This window comes from Ictalurus punctatus, chromosome 1 (genome assembly GCF_001660625.3).
Source record: "Ictalurus punctatus breed USDA103 chromosome 1, Coco_2.0, whole genome shotgun sequence".
Classification (NCBI taxonomy): domain Eukaryota; kingdom Metazoa; phylum Chordata; class Actinopteri; order Siluriformes; family Ictaluridae; genus Ictalurus; species Ictalurus punctatus.
Window position 1 is genome coordinate 6894092 of NC_030416.2, and position 19138 is coordinate 6913229.

General features: G+C 40.0%; 1 protein-coding gene across 2 annotated transcripts; it reads right to left on the reverse strand.

The window, feature by feature from the left end:
* Positions 1 to 1906: 1906 nt before the first annotated feature.
* zgc:66448 (uncharacterized protein LOC327401 homolog) lies at positions 1907 to 12147 on the reverse strand. Of its 2 annotated transcripts, XM_047154296.2 has the most exons (3): positions 11711 to 11817; positions 10712 to 10800; positions 1907 to 7098 (listed from the first exon to the last, which is right to left on the reverse strand). In XM_047154296.2, the coding sequence occupies exons 2-3, from the start codon at positions 10731 to 10733 to the stop codon at positions 3404 to 3406; spliced, it is 3717 nt and encodes a 1238-aa protein (XP_047010252.1). In that variant the 5' UTR covers positions 10734 to 10800; positions 11711 to 11817; the 3' UTR covers positions 1907 to 3403. The 2 variants fall into 2 exon arrangements, with proteins under 2 accessions (XP_047010252.1, XP_017322921.1); XM_017467432.3 differs by lacking the exon at positions 10712 to 10800 and having other exon boundaries at positions 11711 to 12147.
* Between the last annotated feature and the right edge of the window lie 6991 nt (positions 12148 to 19138).

Consider the following 19138-nt stretch of genomic DNA (forward strand, 5'->3'; position numbering starts at 1 on the left):
AGAAATGCACCCAGTCTAGGAGGAGATCAATTAGGATGAGCAGAATCCTGCAGCATGACCCTAAATGCACTGCCTGTTATTAACCCAATTATGGTATTCTTTTTTGTATTAGTTACTTAATTTTATTTCATTATTTGAGATCCTTTTTTGTTTTGTTTTGTTTGTTAATGTTTGAGGTGGCAACTAACGACTTTTATTGTTACACACAACCATGTGCTCTTGTGCAGCCTGTTTGTGAGCACAATTAAGGGGCTCAGGTGCATGCCCTCAAGTTTGCCAAAAGGTCTTAACAAAGTTCACAGTCAATAAGGATTTTTACTTAAGGTTTTGGCTTCTGGGTTTTGTTGTTAATTCCTACTTTGTTTGGTAGTGATTTGTTTCAAGGTTTGTTTAATCTTTATTTGAGATGCTTTATGTTTCCTTTTTGGTTGAGCTTTTACAGTGATGCATGACGTCTGTACAGGTTTCATAGTAATTCCACTGTGATTTCCGAGTGAATCTACAGTGATTTATAAAGACTAATAAACTGATTTTGAATCGTCAGTAAAAGCGTTGACCATGTTTAATTCAGAAAGCTACACTGCCAACACAACAAAAGGACTTCTTCAGGGGGAAAAGTGGAAGGTTTTAGACTGGCCAAGTCAATCACCAGACTCACATAGTTGAGCAGCATTTCACCTACTGAAGAGGACACTGAAGGGAGAAACCCCTTGAAACAAACAACTAACTGCAGTACAAGCCTGGAAAAGCAACACAAAAGAAGAACTCAACAATCTGATGATTTCAGTGGGTCACCGGCTTGATGCAGTTATTGCAAGCAAGAGATATACAACCAAATATTAAGTGCTATTTACTTTAAGACTTGTCTGTTTTATACGTTTGCTCACCTAAAAATTGGTGGTCTGCCACCAAAAGGTGCCATGTTGTTTAACACATCTTGATGTAAAGATCAGGAAATGAAAGCTGAAATTCTGATCCATCGTCTCATATTCATCTTTTGATCTCAAACCGAAATGTCTTTAATGTATAGCAAAAAATAGAGATAACAAATAGAATTAGCCTTTGCAACATATGCTGTTTGGCTATTAAACAATGGATGATTTTAATGTGTTTCTGAGAAACTGAATAATATATAGTGTAAAGGTGATTGTCTGTATAATGTAAGTTGTGTTTCATGGATTGGCCAGGTTGGATCTAACTAGTGCTTACAAGCTGGCATATGTTTTTCAGTGTCCTCTTTTATTTTTTCAGCAGTAAAAATGTTCAGACAAAATGAAATAAAAGCAAAAAAGTAAGGGTTTTAATAGGATGATTGTAAGCAAGGGTAAAGGCTTATTTGTATTACTCTCAGAGTTCCAGAACTGATCTGTCAGGCCTGGTTAGACTTTTTTTTTTTTTACCTAACAAGAGTCTAATGAGAACTGTTATGACAATACACACACACACAAGTGCTCTGTTTTATACTTAAACTAGTGTAAGATGTAACTGCATTTACATACTCAACATTTGTCACTGTTAGGTATGTAAATTCGGTGCTCATTCAATTTACTCAAACATTTTAGGTAAAAATGTAAATGAATTGAGAGATTGAAAGTTTTTTAGGAAATTGCTTCATTTTTCAAATGTTTAACTGTAAATTCAGTTTAAGATTTTAGATTTCTCTATTACAAATCTCAAATTCATTTTTGATTTTGTCAATAGTGAATAACAATATTCAGGTACAAATTTCTAACAGCATGATTCCAACTCTACAGGGCAAGCTTGTGGGTAACAAAGAATTACATGGAGTAGAAACATTTAATATGAGCAGCATATTACTTTAATGATTCTTCGTTAACGTTCAACTTTCCTAGGGTGTGATGGGTTATGAGGTATTACAATTATAGACACTAAACCATCAATATGATCAATTCCAAATCAAAATTTATTGACTCTAAAACTACAAGGATCAGACGGAGGTAGACAGATAACTTTCAGTGATCTTATATGAAGGGCCTTGTGATATTTTCCTCCTGTGTTTGCCATTTTAACTTACAAATACAGGCCTTAAACAATAAAAGCAGTTCAGTGTTTCAGAGATTTGACAGAAAATGCTGTACAGTAAATAAAACAAGAGAAACTGATATGAACATATGACGACACATAATGGCCCTTATTCAATAAAGTTGCGTGTGGTCAAATTTCATGTCTGATAAAATTCATGTCTGGTCAGTATGTGTAAATTTGAGCACAACATTTGAACATCCTAAAATAATTGATTTGCAGTTAAATAATAAAAAAACAATGACAGTATCATCAATAACTGTATCATGTATAGGAAGTTGAGTAGGATAAGAAATTTATATGCACATTTATGTACAAGAGGCACCATAATGCTCTGTCCTACATGTAGCATCTTGGACAGGCAGGATATTCAAAGACACTTTAATATAATTGTGTTTTTTTTTTTTTAGTTTTCATATCAAGATCTAAACACATTAGGCATGATTTTAAGTATTTTGGTAGTTGTCTTCTTAGTGTTTGATTAATTTCTTTTAGTGCTTTATAGGAAATGAAGATTTGTTTATTTGTTCAGGGTGAACACTTGGCTCATCTATTCATAAATAAAGTTAATTAAATCCAATTTGAGCCTAATCTGACCTATTTAGGATGAATAAAAACACTCTGCCATAAATATAGCTCACATACCAGCAGGTGAGGTTGGAAAACACATTGGTTTTATACCCGATTTTGACCTTAAAACTGTCTTCTTATTTAGAGTAACTTCGGACAAAAGCACCTCTAACTTGGCTTTGGCTTTTTTTGTATCTTGGATAGCCTGATAAATCCTATTCTTTTACTGGTTCACTGTCACAAAATCTACATAAAAAGGGGCTTTCTGTTCATTAAAAAACAAGGCTCTTTGGAATGTAGTATGATGGTTTCATGAATCAGACATGGATTCATGGTCTGTGTGCTAAAATCTGCTATTGTTTCTATGCAACTTTGATGAATAAGTGCAATGTGTCATTACAGATCGAGAACATTAGCCTGGGTTTGTATAAGCAGTAGACTTGCTTTAGATTGGAAAATGAATCATCGAACATTATATTTGGACTTATAAAACCAAAAAATAAACTACTTAAAAAACCTAAGCAATAGTTTAACATGGGTGATAAATTCATTGCAAAGTGAAATAAACTTAGTAAGTTAAGTATTTGAACCTGTACATGTTGAACATGTTGAAAATGTCATTTTTATTAACTGACTAATTACTGGTGGTCACTTCACATCTCACACAGTCAGAATACAAGGAGAAATTCAGAATTGAGGAAATGAGTAACAAGCATCATCTACAACAGTCCTTTTGGCACATTAACAGCCAGACACTTTAAAGGTGTAGAGGGACGTTAACACTACAAAATCAGACCTCACCTTGTACATGTTGCATATAGTGCACCTGTAATTCTAGTTCTCCAGGTAATGTGCATCCACAGATCATGCAACGAAAACGCTGATCTGTGGAAAATGAAATTTGACCGATAAGTTTGTTCGGTTCAGTTCGTTGTCCTCCTTGAATTGAGGGCGAAGCCTGTGGAATTACTGGCCTCTCATTCATTATGCCTGGTGGAGTGAAGAAGATGTTCTGAGGTGCTGGACCTGGAAGTTGCCCTGCTATAGAATGGATCGGATGAGGACCTGGCAAAGCAAGAGAAGGTGCCAGAGGGAGTGGTGAGGTAATAAAAGGAGAGGCCTGATTTAAGAGGATCTGAGAGGCAGAAACGAGAGGGGATTGCTGCTGTGGCCCCTGCTGCACTGGTCCATTTAACAGAGCTTGGGAAACAACTGGAGTGGTCTGGAAGCCAAACACTGTGCTTCCGTTCCCATGAGAAAAAGGAGCTGCTCCAAACTGCACACTGACTGATCCTAATGGATTTGTTTGGGGCTGATGAAACTGCTGTTGCTGAAGAAGCTGTAATTGTTCAGGTTGCATCTGCTGCACTGTTTGCTGTAGAAGCTGAATTTGCTGTGGTGGTTGCAAGACCAGCTGCAACTGCTGATGTTGCTGTTGTGAAGGGGATGGCATTATATGGAGCTGGGGATGTTGAGCCCCTGTTTCATTCGCAGGTTTTTCTTGTGAGTTTACACTTTTAGAAATTTCAACAGGAGTTACGATATTCAAAGGCTTACCGTTGTTTTTACTGTCATCTACCACATCTGCATTTTGCCTTGTTTGTGTTGAAATCGTTGCACTGGCTACAGTAGATGACTGCTGTAATTGTGGCTGCTCAGAATTATCGGATTCTGTGTTAACCTGCAGTGTGCCTGCTGGCGTATTTAAGCTAAAAGTAATTACATTTTCCTTTCCTGATGAACCAAGTCCCGTGTTAGTGTTTTGGGATGAATCAGAGACTGGCCACTGTGATAATTGTTGACCTTGAATATTTAACCCATGGTTTGGAGAATTCTGAGTGTTTGACACTGGTGAACGTGTCCCTTGTGCTGTGCCTGGTGACTTTGGAGTTGATGACGGTGAATTAACCCCCAAAGAAGGTTGTTGCTGCACCTTTGCTTCACTCTTGGATGGGCCATCAGTACAGCCCCTAGTAGGGGACGATGTGCTAGTTGAAGCTGCGTCACAGTTATTTTGTGCTGTGCAGTTCTCTGGAATCTGTTTGGGAGCTGTGCCAGCTTGACCTGATGGTGCCACCTCAGCCCAGCCAGCACTCTGCTGTTGAGGTGCAATCTTGGGGAGACCATCTGGTTTTGGCAAGATCGGTTTGAGATGTGTTGCTGATTGCCACTGGTGCCTGAAATTATTAGATTGTCCTTCAGACAACCATTTAGACTGCTGTTGTAGCTGTGAGTGAATTTGGATTTGCCACTGTTGTTGAAACTGAATGGGCATAAGCTGAGTTTGCTCGTTCCTGTCCGAATCTTGCCCCAACAAGCTTGGCACTGAACCCTGCAAAATCTGATCTGTAAAAGGAGCCTGTTGCAGCGGCACTGCCCTGTCCACATTACCTCCCATTCTTGACCAACTTGAAACCCATCTACCACTTCTCCTGCCCCTTCCAACAGCACTTGTCCTCCCTCTTTGGGAACCAACAGTCGAAGAATAGGACTGGCTTGCTCCTTGACGTTTTCGTGCATGTATTTTTTGATGAACAAGGAGACTGCTTAGCCAGGGGAATGATTTATGGCACTCTTGGCAACGATGTGGCCTCTCCCCAGTATGGGTGTTCAGATGGTCACGAAGTAAGTATGCTAATCCAAAACTCTTGTTGCAGACATGACATTTGTGAGGCTTGTCTCCTGAGTGGCAAAGCATGTGGCGCTGCAACTGACTCTCATCACTGTAGCCCTTGCGACACTGTGTGCAGCGAAAAGGTTTCTGTTGATGCAGTCTCTGGTGAGTCTTCATGTTCTGAAGAAATGCAAAGTCCTTTCCACAGTCAGGGCACTTGTATGGCTTCTTGCCGGAATGGATGATCAAGTGCTGTTGTAAATAGCTGCTGAATCGGAATGACTTTTTACAAACGTGGCACTGGTAACCCCTGTTGTGTATGCGCATGTGAAGCTCTAAAACAGAACGGTAACGAAAGCTTTTGCCACAGTCTCTGCATCTTAAAGGTTTTTTGTCTGCCTGGTCTCCCCATTCTCCATCTGTTGAAATGTTATCAACGCTAGCTGAGCTTGCTACACTGAGAACCTCCCTCTTCAGTGGAGTTGCTATAACCTGATGAGTCAAGGCATGTGACTGTAAGGTGGATTCATCCAAAAACTGGAGAGGACAATTGGGACAGGCATAGACCTTGTAATTTCTTTTCCCATTACTCAATTTTTCATATTCTGCCTCATGTGCCAATATATGGGCCCTTAAGTCAGCTGCTTTGTAAAAGAGCTGAGGACACAGTGGACAGTTACGCTGGTGCTCCATGATTGTATTGGTGTTCTCTTTCCCTATAGATCCTAAACCTGTACCATTGGGCATTTCATTGTTTTCTGTAATAGCTGCCTCAAAACCAGCAGAACTAGTGAGTTTCTTGTGTTGGCGACAGTGTGCACGCATATTCTGTGCAAACGCAAACCTCTTCCCACATTCTGTGCACCGGTATGGCTTCTGGCCAGTGTGAAGGTATTGGTGCTGTTGCAAAAGGCTGCCGTATTTGAAGTTTTTGCCACATATGGTGCACCGGTGTGGCCTTTCCTCGGTGTGCTTGCGGCGATGGTCATCCATGAATGAGCGGTGCCGGAAGACCATACCACAATCAGGGCATTCATAAGGTTTAAGGGCAGCATGGGAGCGCTGATGGATGTGCAATGTCACAGCACACTGAAAGCCCTTATTACACTCGAGGCACCTGTAAGGACACTCTAATGAATGGCTCTGCATGTGAGCATTGATGGACACTCTGTACTGGAACTCTTTGCGGCACAGAGGGCAGCGGTAAGGCTTCTCCAGGCTCTGCTGGCAGGCATGAAGCTTGTAACGAATCAGAGATGCAAAACAATCACCACAATGGTCACATTCAAAGATCTTTTCTTCCCTGAACTCCCTTAGCTGAGACCGCTTATAAGAGACCAATGCTGAATCTGGTATACCGTTCTGTTTGTGTTCGCTGCGGTGCTTGATGAGGCTACTGCGATGCTGAAAGGTGAGGCCACATTCTTTGCAGGTGAGAGAAGCCTGCTCATCTTGATGCATATGGAAGTGGCGATGCAGGTCGTATGTCTCTCGTCGAGTGAAGCTTTTGCCACAGTCACGGCAGTTCAGGCGAGTTTTCCGCTGCTTATCCACAACATCAGCCTCATGGCACTCCTCATCGTCACCTGGCCCCCTATCCTCTCCTTCTTCAGGTTCTTTACTTTGCACTTCACCTTTGGGTTCTACTTCTTCCTCCTCTTCTGATATTTCCTCTCCCTTTTCCTCCTCACCCTCCTTAGAGTCACTGTCACACTCCATTTCCACACTCAGATCAGTCAGTTCTTCCTCCTCATCTTGTGCTAGTGCATCTTCATGTCCTAGTGCATCTTCATGTCCAATGGTACTCCCAGTATCTAAGCCGAGGTCTTCTGTTGTCTGGTCCTCTGGAGTCTCTTGCTGAAGTTCATTACCTAGGCAAAAATAACACACTATAATAATTCTTGTTCTTTTGCTGCGGATATATTATTAGTAATCATCTGTTTATATTTCAGGAATCATTCATCTAAGTAATTCATCTCAATGCATGTCTCACCTACATGTGCAGATATCCAAAAAAGAGAAAAGACTGTGGTTTTATCAATATATAATTGGGTATTATGTTCATAGATAGATAGAGCACATGACATTTACGCTTTTTTCTGTATATACACTTGCTTCCAAAAGTATTGGAACAGCAAGGCCAATTCTTTTATTTTCGCTATACACTGAATACAGGTTTGAGATCAAAAGATATTAAAAAAAATTAAACTTTTAATTCCTGATATTTACTTCTAGATGTGTTGAAAAACTTAAAATATGGCACCTATTGGTGGCACACCATCCAATTTGGTGGCTCACCTCTGTATTTCTTTGCAAATTCCAGTCTGGCTTTCTGATTCTTACTGCTCATGAGTGGTTTGCATCTTGTAGTATTTCTGCACTTGAAGTCATCTTCGAATGGGGGATTGTGATGCCTTCACCCCTGCCCTGTGAAGGTTGATGGTGATGTCACTAACTGTTGTTTTTGGGTTTTTCCTTCACAGCACTCACAATGTTTCTGTGATTAACTGCTGTTGTTTTTCCTTGGCCGACCTGTTCGATGTCTAATTGTTAGTAAACCAGTGGTTTTATTTGTTTTTCATGACATTCCAAATTGTTGTATTGGCTAAGACCAATGTTTGTGCAATGGCTCTGATCCATTTTCCCTCTTTTCTCAGCTTTAAAATGCCTTGCTTTTCTCCCATAGACAGCTCTCTGGAAGTCATGTTGGTTTATCCTTTTCAACAACAAATGCACTCTTTGAGAAACCCAGGGCTCAAACCAAAAGTAGAGATTCAGAGCTATTAATTGTTTAAACAATCAATCTAACAGGGCACACCTGGGCAACAAGAAACACCTGTCAGTCTCATATTGCAATATTTTTGATCACTTGAAAAATGCATGGGTTCAAACAAAGGGTGCCATGTTCTAAGTTGTTTAACACACCTACATGTAAAGATCAGGAAGTGAAATCTGAAATTCTGATTGGTCATCGTATATTCATCTTTTGATCTCAAACCCAAATATCTTCATTGTATAGCATAAAAAAAAGAATTGGCCTTGCCATTCCAATACACTCAGATGGTTATATATTATTATATATAATTTATATACACACACCAGTCACTTTAATAGGTACACCAGTACATCTGTTCAATTATGCACCTCTCCAATCAGCCAATCACGTGGCAGCATCACAATGCATAAAATCTTGCAGATACAGGTTAAGGGCTTCAGTTAATCTTCACATCAAACAGATGTGAGAATAGAATACGGAAAAAATGTGATCTCTGAACGTTAAGCTTGCCACTGTATATGGTCATACCGATTGTACTGGTTATGAAGGATGATATGAGATTTTATACCCGTTTAAAGGGGGAACATTATGAATGAAACGTAAGAACAATTCCTATATCAATATCATCACGAACAGAACCACCTTAAATGTATAGTCACCTAATGAAGAATTTGTGACTCATGAAAAATTTAAGTAAATTAATGCATTGAAAGTTGTTGTGCACTGACAGAAGACATATTGTTTAACTGACAGAAACTGTGCAAAGTCAGAGAGGAAGCACAAACGTGTGTGAAACATTAAACAGAATTCCGCAAAGCTATCTATCTAGCTGCATTTAGAAGACAAAACGGAGACCATTATTGAAATGATTGGCATGTTCGTTTTATAAAAAGCCTGTGTTTGCGTTGTGAAGCTTCCTGACGTGGGGAAATGAGGGGATGGTAAGCAGGCTTGGTTCGGCTTTATTTGCCATCATGTTTCCCTTCCACTTTTTCCCAGTTTCATTTTCATATTTTGTCAAAAAATAAAAATCAAAGTTTGAAATCAAGCTGCCTTGTGTTATTGTGTAGGCTATTGCGCACTGAAAACGACCCCATCCAACCAGTGCTAATACCGGTATTACAGGTTTGAAGCATAGACTGGAAAAAAAATATTTAAAAAAAAAAGAAAAAAAGAAAAAAAGATGGATGATGCACCTTCACTCTCTTCTATTGTACAAAAGTGAAGCCGCCAATGTCCCAATATAGCGCTGACATCTTGGAGCCTGAGTCTGCGCAGTAGTGAGCATGAAGTGGAGCCGTGGTCTCAAGGTCCCACCCACACTCCCGCAGAATTAATCACAAGGACGGGCCCCTGAACTTTTTTAACTCATGTGTCAGTGTGAAATAAACAGTTATGGAACTGTAGAAATTAAAGTTTAGGCTCCAATCTCCTCCCAAAGATCCTGAAGAATCAGTTGGTGCCTCAGTGACTACTTCCCTCAGAGAAGCTGTCAATCATGACACTATACCCCCGTTTATAGCATCAAATAACTAACTAAAATCAAAGTTATTTAAAAAACGAACACTTGAACTTACATCTGCATGATAAAAAAAACATCTAAAATGACAGAAAACATCTTTGGAAAAAAAATTATTTGAAGTGTAATTTGATCGTTTATTCTGTCCTTCCATTCGATTACATGGAGAGGGCGGGGTTTATGACCTATACTGCATCCAGCCACCTGGGGGCGATCGAAACGTTTTGGCTTGTGGCTTCAAGACTTGTGCTGCACATTTGGTTTGAACTAGGGACATCTTACAGGTGTGAAAATTATGATACTGTGGCAAGTCTGATGACCGTGGCATGGTTGTTCCCAGATGCGAGATTGAGTATTTCAGAAACTGCTGATATCCTGGGATTTTCACACACAACAGTCTCTAGAATTGACACAGATTGGTGTGAAAAACAAAAAAAACATTGTGTGAAAATGGTTAGAGACATAGATCACATTTTGCCCATTCTGATGTTTGATGTGAACATTAAATGAAGCTCTTGACCTGTATCTGCCTGATTTTATGCATATTTTGTGCAGGTGTTCCTATTACAGTGATTTTTTATATATTATATATATATATATATATATATATATATATATATATATATATATTATATATATATATATATATATATATATATATATATATATATATATTATATATATATATATATATATATATATATATATATATATATATATATATATATATATATATATATACACATATACACACACACACACACACACACACACACATAAATTGTGATGTTGGCAGATTGCTGAACGAGTGTGGGTGTCATGTTACAGACACATGAATCAACAGCAGGACCAAGTGGTCAATGAACCCTACGTTCACACTAGCGAGTGACAACATCAAAGGTGACCGTTTTCTGTGCATGTGCATGACATGCATGGAACCACAATCTCAGCAAAAACTGCGAGCGGCAGTATCACAAACTACATTTGAATTGAGATGTTATCAATTCTGTGCAAATCAGGTACATGCAGTGAGAAACACAAATGATTCCTTATAACCATCCTATGTTCCTTCAGTTCCACACTCCCAACTTCCGACCTGCAATTAGCTCCCTTTTACGATTTGATGTGCGTAAATTAAAAAAAAAAAAAAACTTTCAACTAGATAAGCTTGATTTGGTTACACACTCACTCGCTTTCTGTAACCGCTTCATCCTGGTCAGGCTTACAGTGGATCCTGGGCCCGTCTCTGGAAACTTAGGCGTGAGGCAGGAACACACCCTGGGCAGGGTGAATGCAAATACTCATTCACACCTCAGGGCAATCTATCTTAGCCAGTGCACTTTACTGGCATGTTACTGGGAGGAAACCCATGTGAACACAAGGGCGAACATGCACAGAAACTCCACACAGACACTAACCTGAGCTCAGGATCGAACTGGGAACTCTGCCACATCACGACTCCAATGCTACTTGCTGTTTCACAGAATAATGCCCACTAAGCCTAGCACATAACATGCAAATCAAAAAACCACTTTTCACACTGCTCCATGCATTGTTCGTTTTGTGTTCACCTAGTGCTCATTTAATTAGCCTTATAAACGATATACAACATCATTTCTCACAGGAACTAAAAAGCCTGGACAGTGCACGCTCACAAGAGACAACCAACATGTGAGTGGACTTGTCACATGCACTGTAGGTAAAAACACCTGTTGGCCACAAGTAACCAATCAGAAACATGAAATAATGTGGCCTGGGATGTATTTATTTAACGAGTCTCTTTCACTGTTTTATGAAGAGTGCAGCAACATTAAATGTCCTCATCATTCATCTAGCAACACCACAACACAAAGCACATTCAAGCATTTCATCTCAAATGTGGACCACTGATCATCGCCCTCCTTTTCATTCGTCTCTCACCAGATTAGGGTTTTATGTGGGTATAATATATTGTCATGTATCTTAACCTCATGAACTCAATCTGCAGCCTGATCAGTGCTGTCCAATGTGTCCATGGTGCTGAACGAAGAAGTCAGGTCCATTTCTGATTGGACAAACAGCCGCCCAATTGCAAGAAGCTGTTTTTGTCTGGATGCACAATTATAATTGTGCAAGGAGATTCAGTTAGTGCATTACAATATATAATCATCTAACACGTGATGAATCCAACAGGCTAATTCCTACTCACCCGTGCCTTCTTTGCCCGAGAGGCTACATGTCCTCGAGTCCAACTCATCTTCTGACTCGGACCAAACCAGCCCAAGATCTTCATCCTGGGAAACATCGTCGGGTTTATGAGCACGTGCCTTTGGCACTACTGAGTCAGATTCAGGGCACGGGGTTGATTCTCCGTTTCGTACAAAGCCACTATGAACGGATGAATTGTTCAGTGCCTCTGCAGACTCTTTCGTTTCTTCTTTTGCGTCGGTGTTTTCCTGAAAAAAATCCTCTTCTGACATAGGAGCTTCATCCGCCGTACCCTCGCATTCAACTTCTTTGCTTTCATCATCCAAGGGATCATTGTTATTGCACTGGTTGTCCAGGCTTTCTTCGGGTTCAGGCCGTAAAGCGGCCATATTTTACTGAATGTTCCCCGTCTCGCTCCTCCGTGACGTCATCGGCCCCTTTCCCCCTCCTTTGTAGGTATCGTTTCAGTTCCCTCGACCGCCCCCTGCTGTGCTGGAGTATAGTGATTGGCAGTTCGGATCATTTTACTGACTCGGATCTTTGAATTTCGTTCAGCAAAATGAACGAATCTTGTTTTAGAGTCATTTCGTTCATTTCAGCAGAATATAAATAAAATGTTACATGTTGAATTCCCTCAACACATCTAGTACTTAATAAACTATTAAATAAACTATAGGCTAATGCAACCGAGGCTGAATTATGAGAAACAGAAATGATCCATTAATAGCTTAGCTGGGTACTTCAGGCTATGCAGTCTGTTAGTTCAGTGGTTTTCAAAGTGGGGGCCGCCAGGGGGCGCCCGGGGGGCCTCAACAATTATGTGTGAAAAATAAATTCTCACTCTCAGACAACCACACACACACACACACACACACACACACACACACACACACACTCAATTCCTAATGTAATGTAATGTAAAGATGTAAGATGTAATTATTAATAAATAAGGGGGATATATTCAGAAGTCTGTATTTTTAATGTGTTTTAAAGACATCTTGCAAAAGGGGGGCCTCGGTCAAATGTTAATGCTATTTGGTGGGCCTTGCCCTGGAAAAGTTTGGGAACCCCTGTGTTAGTTCACCTCACCTCACGATCCGAGTACATCTTTCTTTTGTCACGTCACATTTGTTACGTCTGTTCCCCGGAAATAGAAAAGATTAGTACACGTCTCGAGTCTTCAGGTTTGAGTTGTTAGTTCTTCCGGTGACCGCCACATAGGCAATGCACCATGCAGTACCGGAAACGGAAATGAACGAACGACTCAATACGTGACAAATGTGACGTGACAAAAGAAAGAAGGACTCGGATCGTGAGGTGAGGTGAACTAACAACTCTCTGTTTCCCCGGAAACAGAAATGATTAGTTAACGTCTCGAATCTTCGGGTTCGAGTCATTCATTCATTTCTGTTTCCGGTACTGCATGGTGCATTGCCTATGCGGCGGTCACTGGAAGAACGAACGACTCGAACCCGAAGACTCGAGAGGTGAACTAATCATTTCTGTTTCTGGTACAGAACCTATGGGGATGTTGCTGTGATGTTGCGCAATCAAAAATGAACAAATCACTCGCTGAGACAACTCGTTGTTTCCAAGTCATATTAAAGATTCGTTTAAAATGAACGAATCATCACTGCTGGACTATACGGTATTTACGAACAGATACTGAGAATGAGTGGGGAAAAACACAACATGGTGCTATTACTGTAGAAGGTTGAATGTATGTTAAAGCTCGCGTTTGTACCTGTGTTCACTGTAGCCATAGTTAATATGAGTTAACTAAATATATTAGTCATGCCACCGAAACGTTCTGCTTCAAGAAATAGCTGCCGCTTGACTGTATTATTTAAAATGTAGACACTAGAAAAGTATACATGTACACTTTGCTGGGCATAACATCTTTTTCTGAGAATAGTAAAAAATATATTTTTTTTAAAAAAGACATGTTTGCGTTTCAATTCACCCTAAATAGTTTCCGAGATTAGAATTAGTGTGTCCCAAATCATAGTATGTTGAAAGGAGTATCCCAACGGTACCCGGATGGTCAACTGTTTCCGGTAGATTTTCTAAGTTGTGGGCTGCATCCGAAATCATGTACTACCCTACTACACGGTAGGCGAAAAGCAGGAGGGGTAGTATGTCCGAAGTCTCAGTAGGTGAGAAATACCCAGATAGCGTACTGCTTCCGGTGAGATTTTGCAGTGTGTAACCGATGGACACTACGCGAGTCAAAAATCCCATAATGCAACGGGACTGGTGCGGACGAGCTCAGAAAAAAAAACGCAGAAGACAACGGCTCTTTTTAAGTATTAAACCTTGGTTAAACAGGACTTGTTTAACAATACCTGAATAAATTGTTAACTTATTGAAGGTTTAAACAAGAAAACAGTTGTCACAGAGTTAGAAATCTTTTTTGTGATCTCCACCATGCCTTAGCTGGCCAAGCTAACGGTAATGAATTTACCTCAGCCTGTTAACACTTCCCACATTAAATTACTAATTCAGTTAACTTTCCTGATGTGTATTTTGCTGTTAGTTCGGTTGCTTTAATCTGGTGCTCCCTTTAATATTTCTGTGCTTATGATGACATCGAAGGTCACATGACAATTCCAACATGGCATATGTAGTATGTCCAGGATTGTAGTCATACTACACACACATACTGACATACTGATTGTACTTACTGTTTCAACAGCCGTGCAGTAGGGATTGCACTGAATGCAGTACATATTGTCACAGTACGTGATTTCAGACGCAGCTGTGGACACTTTTTCAACTAATATTTTCCACAACTCCTTGCGTGGAGGAGGAATTTTGTGGCAATTTGGTTTGTGAGCCATTTTAGAGAGGTGTAAATGAAATGTGGAAAAATAACTAAACGAAATGGCAAATGAAATTATATAGTATACATTATATAATGAATAATGAATGAAGAAAAGCTGAAATGCAAATAGGAGCGTGTTTATGGTGACAGTGTGCGTATCTAAGCAACAACATTCTCTTCCATTATATGATGTGTTAGTATGTCCCAGTATTTGCGTACTCTTTTCTCTAATGCTGGTGAGGGTAAGGCAGTGCATGGGATCCAAGGAGTGGTGAGGTACATTATATGGCAAAAAGTATGTGGACGCCTCACCATGAGGAACATTTGTGTGCCTTTCCCAAACTTTTGCCACAAAACTGTGGTCACTAACCCTGTTAGTGGAGTTCTACCTTCCTGAAGACTTTAGCTCCATCCATGATCGTGCCCACCTGATCATCTAATCATTGACTTAAGAAGTTCTTGATCAACTAAAAGAGGTGTGTTAGATTTTGGTTGGAGATGAAACCTGCAGGAAAGTAGATCTCACGGAAGAGGTTTACTGAGTACTGGTATACAGTGTCTTTGTATGCTGTAGCATTACAATTTCCCTTTACTGGATCTAAGAGGCCCAAACAAATTAACATGACAATTCCACTGAGCACAAAGGTGTTAACTTCATATTTACACCATGCCTTTGGAATAGGATTTTCAACAAGCATATATGGATGTCATGGTCAGGAGTCCATTTTGGTTTCCAGCATCTTCCTTGGATTTGCATTTTGGTCTCTAATGGCTTTACCTTCTCTCTCAAAGCTGCGTTATCTTTCTGCAACTTTGTGATATTTGTCATAGAGAAATCGGTTCCAACAGACAAATCTGTGAAGTTGTTGTTCATACACATGTATCTAACTCCATGTTCTCTATTACTCCCTCCACTAACTGGGCTGCAAATGCTCTTCTAAAGGGACATCTGATCTCTGTCAATTGTTGTGGATGCTTGTGATGAAGCCTTGATGGTATGTATCTTACATGCAGACATGAAAAAGAAAAAGAAAAGTGCATAGACTACACAATCTATGGCTAAATATTAGTCAATAATGAGTTAATAGTGTTAATAATACATATTGATTAATGTGCTGTGTCTTCCTCACCTAGTGAGCTTAACAGACACAAGACGCTAGTCTTGCAATACGTGAAATAACAGAGTAGAAATATTACAGAAAAATTGTCCTGTAAGGCACAAGGATGTTTGTAATTCAGCAATTTAGCAACTTAGCTGTAGTTAGCTATTTAGCTGTTAGTTAATTTAACATTTCAACTGAAACCATACAACCTGATATGGTTTGTGGATGATTCACGTCTTGCAGCAACGCCATTTTAAAGTACATAATTTCAAATAAATTCACTTACCCAAGATTATGTGTAGAGATCGACCGATAATCAGTTTTACTGATATTTTCCCCAATGTTTAAGGAATTTTGACATAATATCGCTTTTGTAATATTGGAGCCACCGATAAATGTGGGCGTTTTGAGAATTGCGTGCTGGACCGCCATTGCAGCACTGCATCTGAGGAAACACGAGGCAACAACGGTGTGCACAGGTAAAGTATACTTGCTTTGCTTTAATTAATAAACTTTAACATAACAGCCATTAATGCACAAATGAGATGCATTACATAAATTCTTGATATGTAGTTTAAGCAGCTTGGCGCCAAGAAATGGAGACAAACTCAGTCACGTAATCTGTTTTAATCAAAGCTTTTATTTATTTATTTATTTATTATTTTTTTAACAAAGACACTTTAGTAACAGTGCACTTTTTATTTTATTTTTTGCACTCTTTCAGAATCCTCTACTTATTGGTGTATAAATAAGTTGTTTTATTTTGTATGCAAGGAGGAAGTGAAATTGACAAAACTGTTATAAATAAAACGATTTGTTCAGTTCAGCATTGTTATCATTGTCAAAAACAAGCTTTGAGAAGCTGCTTTTAAATGCACTCTATAAAATGGTTTATTTTTATAGATAATAATAATAATAATAATAATAATAATAATAATAATGAGTAAAACAATAAATAAATATAGTTTCTGCATATCGGGTACACAAACATGCAAATAATCGGTATCGGTTATAAAAAAAAATCAATATTGGTCGACCTCTAATTATGTGTGCTACAGATCCTGGAGTTGCTAGTGGGTATCCAGCCGTCTCTATTCACAGCTACAACCCATCAACTGAAAAACATGGCCCTGATTTTAAATTGGACATCGTGTCATTAAACAGTCATCAGTCATATAAATAGAGGCACATGATGTATGGTTCTTCGCTTCTGTTTTGAATGTTTACTGCCAACCAGATACATGTTCTAGAAACAACTTCCTGTGCCCATGAATATTGAATATTAATCTGAAATAGTTTATACAGTATCTCACAAAAGTGAGTACACCTTCACATTTTTGTAAATATTTGATTATAACTTTCCATGTGACAACACTGAAGAAATGACACTTTGCTACAATGTAAAGTAGTGCGTGTACAGCTTGTGTAACAGTGTAAATTTGCTGTCCCCTCAAAATAACTCAACACACAGCCATTAATGTCTAAACCGCTGGCAACAAAAGTGAGTACACCACTAAGTGAACATGTCCAAATTGGGCCCAATTAGCCATTTTCCCTCCCTGGTGTCATGTGACTTGTTAGTGTTACAAGGTCTCAGGTGTGAATGAGGAGCAGGTGTGTTAAATTTGGTGTCATCGCTCTCACACTCCCTCATACTGGTCGCTGGAAGTTCAACATGGCACTTCATGGCAATGAACTCTCTGAGGATCTGAAAAAAGAATTGTTACTCTACATAAAGATGGCCTAGGCTATAAGAAGATTGCCAAGACCCTGACACTGAGCTGCAGCACGGTGGCCAAGACCATACAGCGGTTTAACAGGACAGGTTCTACTCAGAACAGGCCTCGTCCTTGGTCGACCAAAGAAGTTGAGTGTATGTGCTCAGCGTCATATCCAGCGGTTGTCTTTGGGAAATAGATGTATGAGTGCTGCCAGCATTGCTGCAGAGGTTGAAGGGGTGGGGGGTCAGCCTGTCAGTGCTCAGACCATACGCCGCACACTGCATCAAATTGGTTTGCATAGCTGTCATCCCAGAAAGAAGCCTCTTGTAAAGACGATGCACAAGAAAGCCTACAAACAGTTTACTGAAGACAAGCAGACTAAGGACATGGTTTACTGGAACCATGTCCTGTGGTCTGATGGGACCAAGATAAACTTATTTGGTTCAGATAGTGTCAAGCGTGTGTGACGGCAACCAGGTGAGGAGTACAAAGACAAGTGTGTCTTGCCTACAGTCAAGCATGGTGGTGGGAGTGTCATGGTCTGGGGATGCATGAGTGCTGCCGGCACTGGGGAGCTACAGTTCATTGAGGGAACCATGAATGCCAAGATGTACTGTGACGCACTGAAGCAGAGCATGATCCCCTCCCTTCAGAGACTGGGCCACAGGGCAGTATTCCAGCATGATAACGACCCCAAACACACCTCCAAGATGACCACTGCCTTGCTAAAGAAGCTGAGGGTGACGGTAACCCTATTGAGCATCTGTGGGGCATCCTCAAACGGAAGGCGGAGGAGCACAAGGTCTCGAACATCCACCAGCTCCGTGATGTCGTCATGGAGGAGTGGAAGAGGACTCCATGCCCAAGAGGGTTAAGGCAGTGCTGGAAAATAATGGTGGCCACACAAAATATTGAAAATTTGGGCCCAATTTGGACATTTTCACTTAGGGGTGTACTCACTTTTGTTGCCAGCGGTTTAGACATTAATGGCTGTGTGTTGAGTTATTTTGAGGAGACAGCAAATTTACACTGTTACACAAGCTGTACACTCACTACTTTACATTGTATCAAAGTGTCATTTCTTCAGTGTTGTCACATGAAAAGATATAATCAAATATTTACAAAAATGTGAGGGGCGTACTCACTTTTGTGAGATACTGTATATGCAGAGCAATGAAGATCCAGATCATCCCTCATGCCTAAATCCCAGCGATTCATGTCAGCATAACTTCTGCTTTCAGGTGCAGAACTTGCCCAAAGGACAGTGCCATGGTCCAGTTCTTATGCTCACGTGCCCATTGTAGGCACTTTTGCAGTGCTGTGATGCACTGTGTGTTCTGACACTGTTCTCTCATAGCCAGCATTAACTTTTTCAGCAATTTGTTCTACAGTAGCTCTTCTATGGGAACGGACCAGACGGGCTAGCCTTCATTCCCCACGTGCATCAACGATCCTTGTCCCATGACCCAGTCGTCGGTTCACTGGTTGTCCTTCTTTGGAACACCTTTGGTAGGTACTAACCACTGCATATTGGGAACACCCCAGAAGACCTACAGTTTTGGAGATGCTCTGCATCTGATGCTAATCCATACTATTTTATTGTTCCATTCTCGACTTATATTACATTATTATGGTTCTTTTACTTGATTACATCAAGGGACAGTTTTTAGCTCATGGAAGCCCAAGGGAACAAATCAATGTTAATAAATATTTAGAAAGTGACACCATTTTCATAATTATGCCTCTGTACATGAAGAAATGAAGCAGTAAATATATGACTG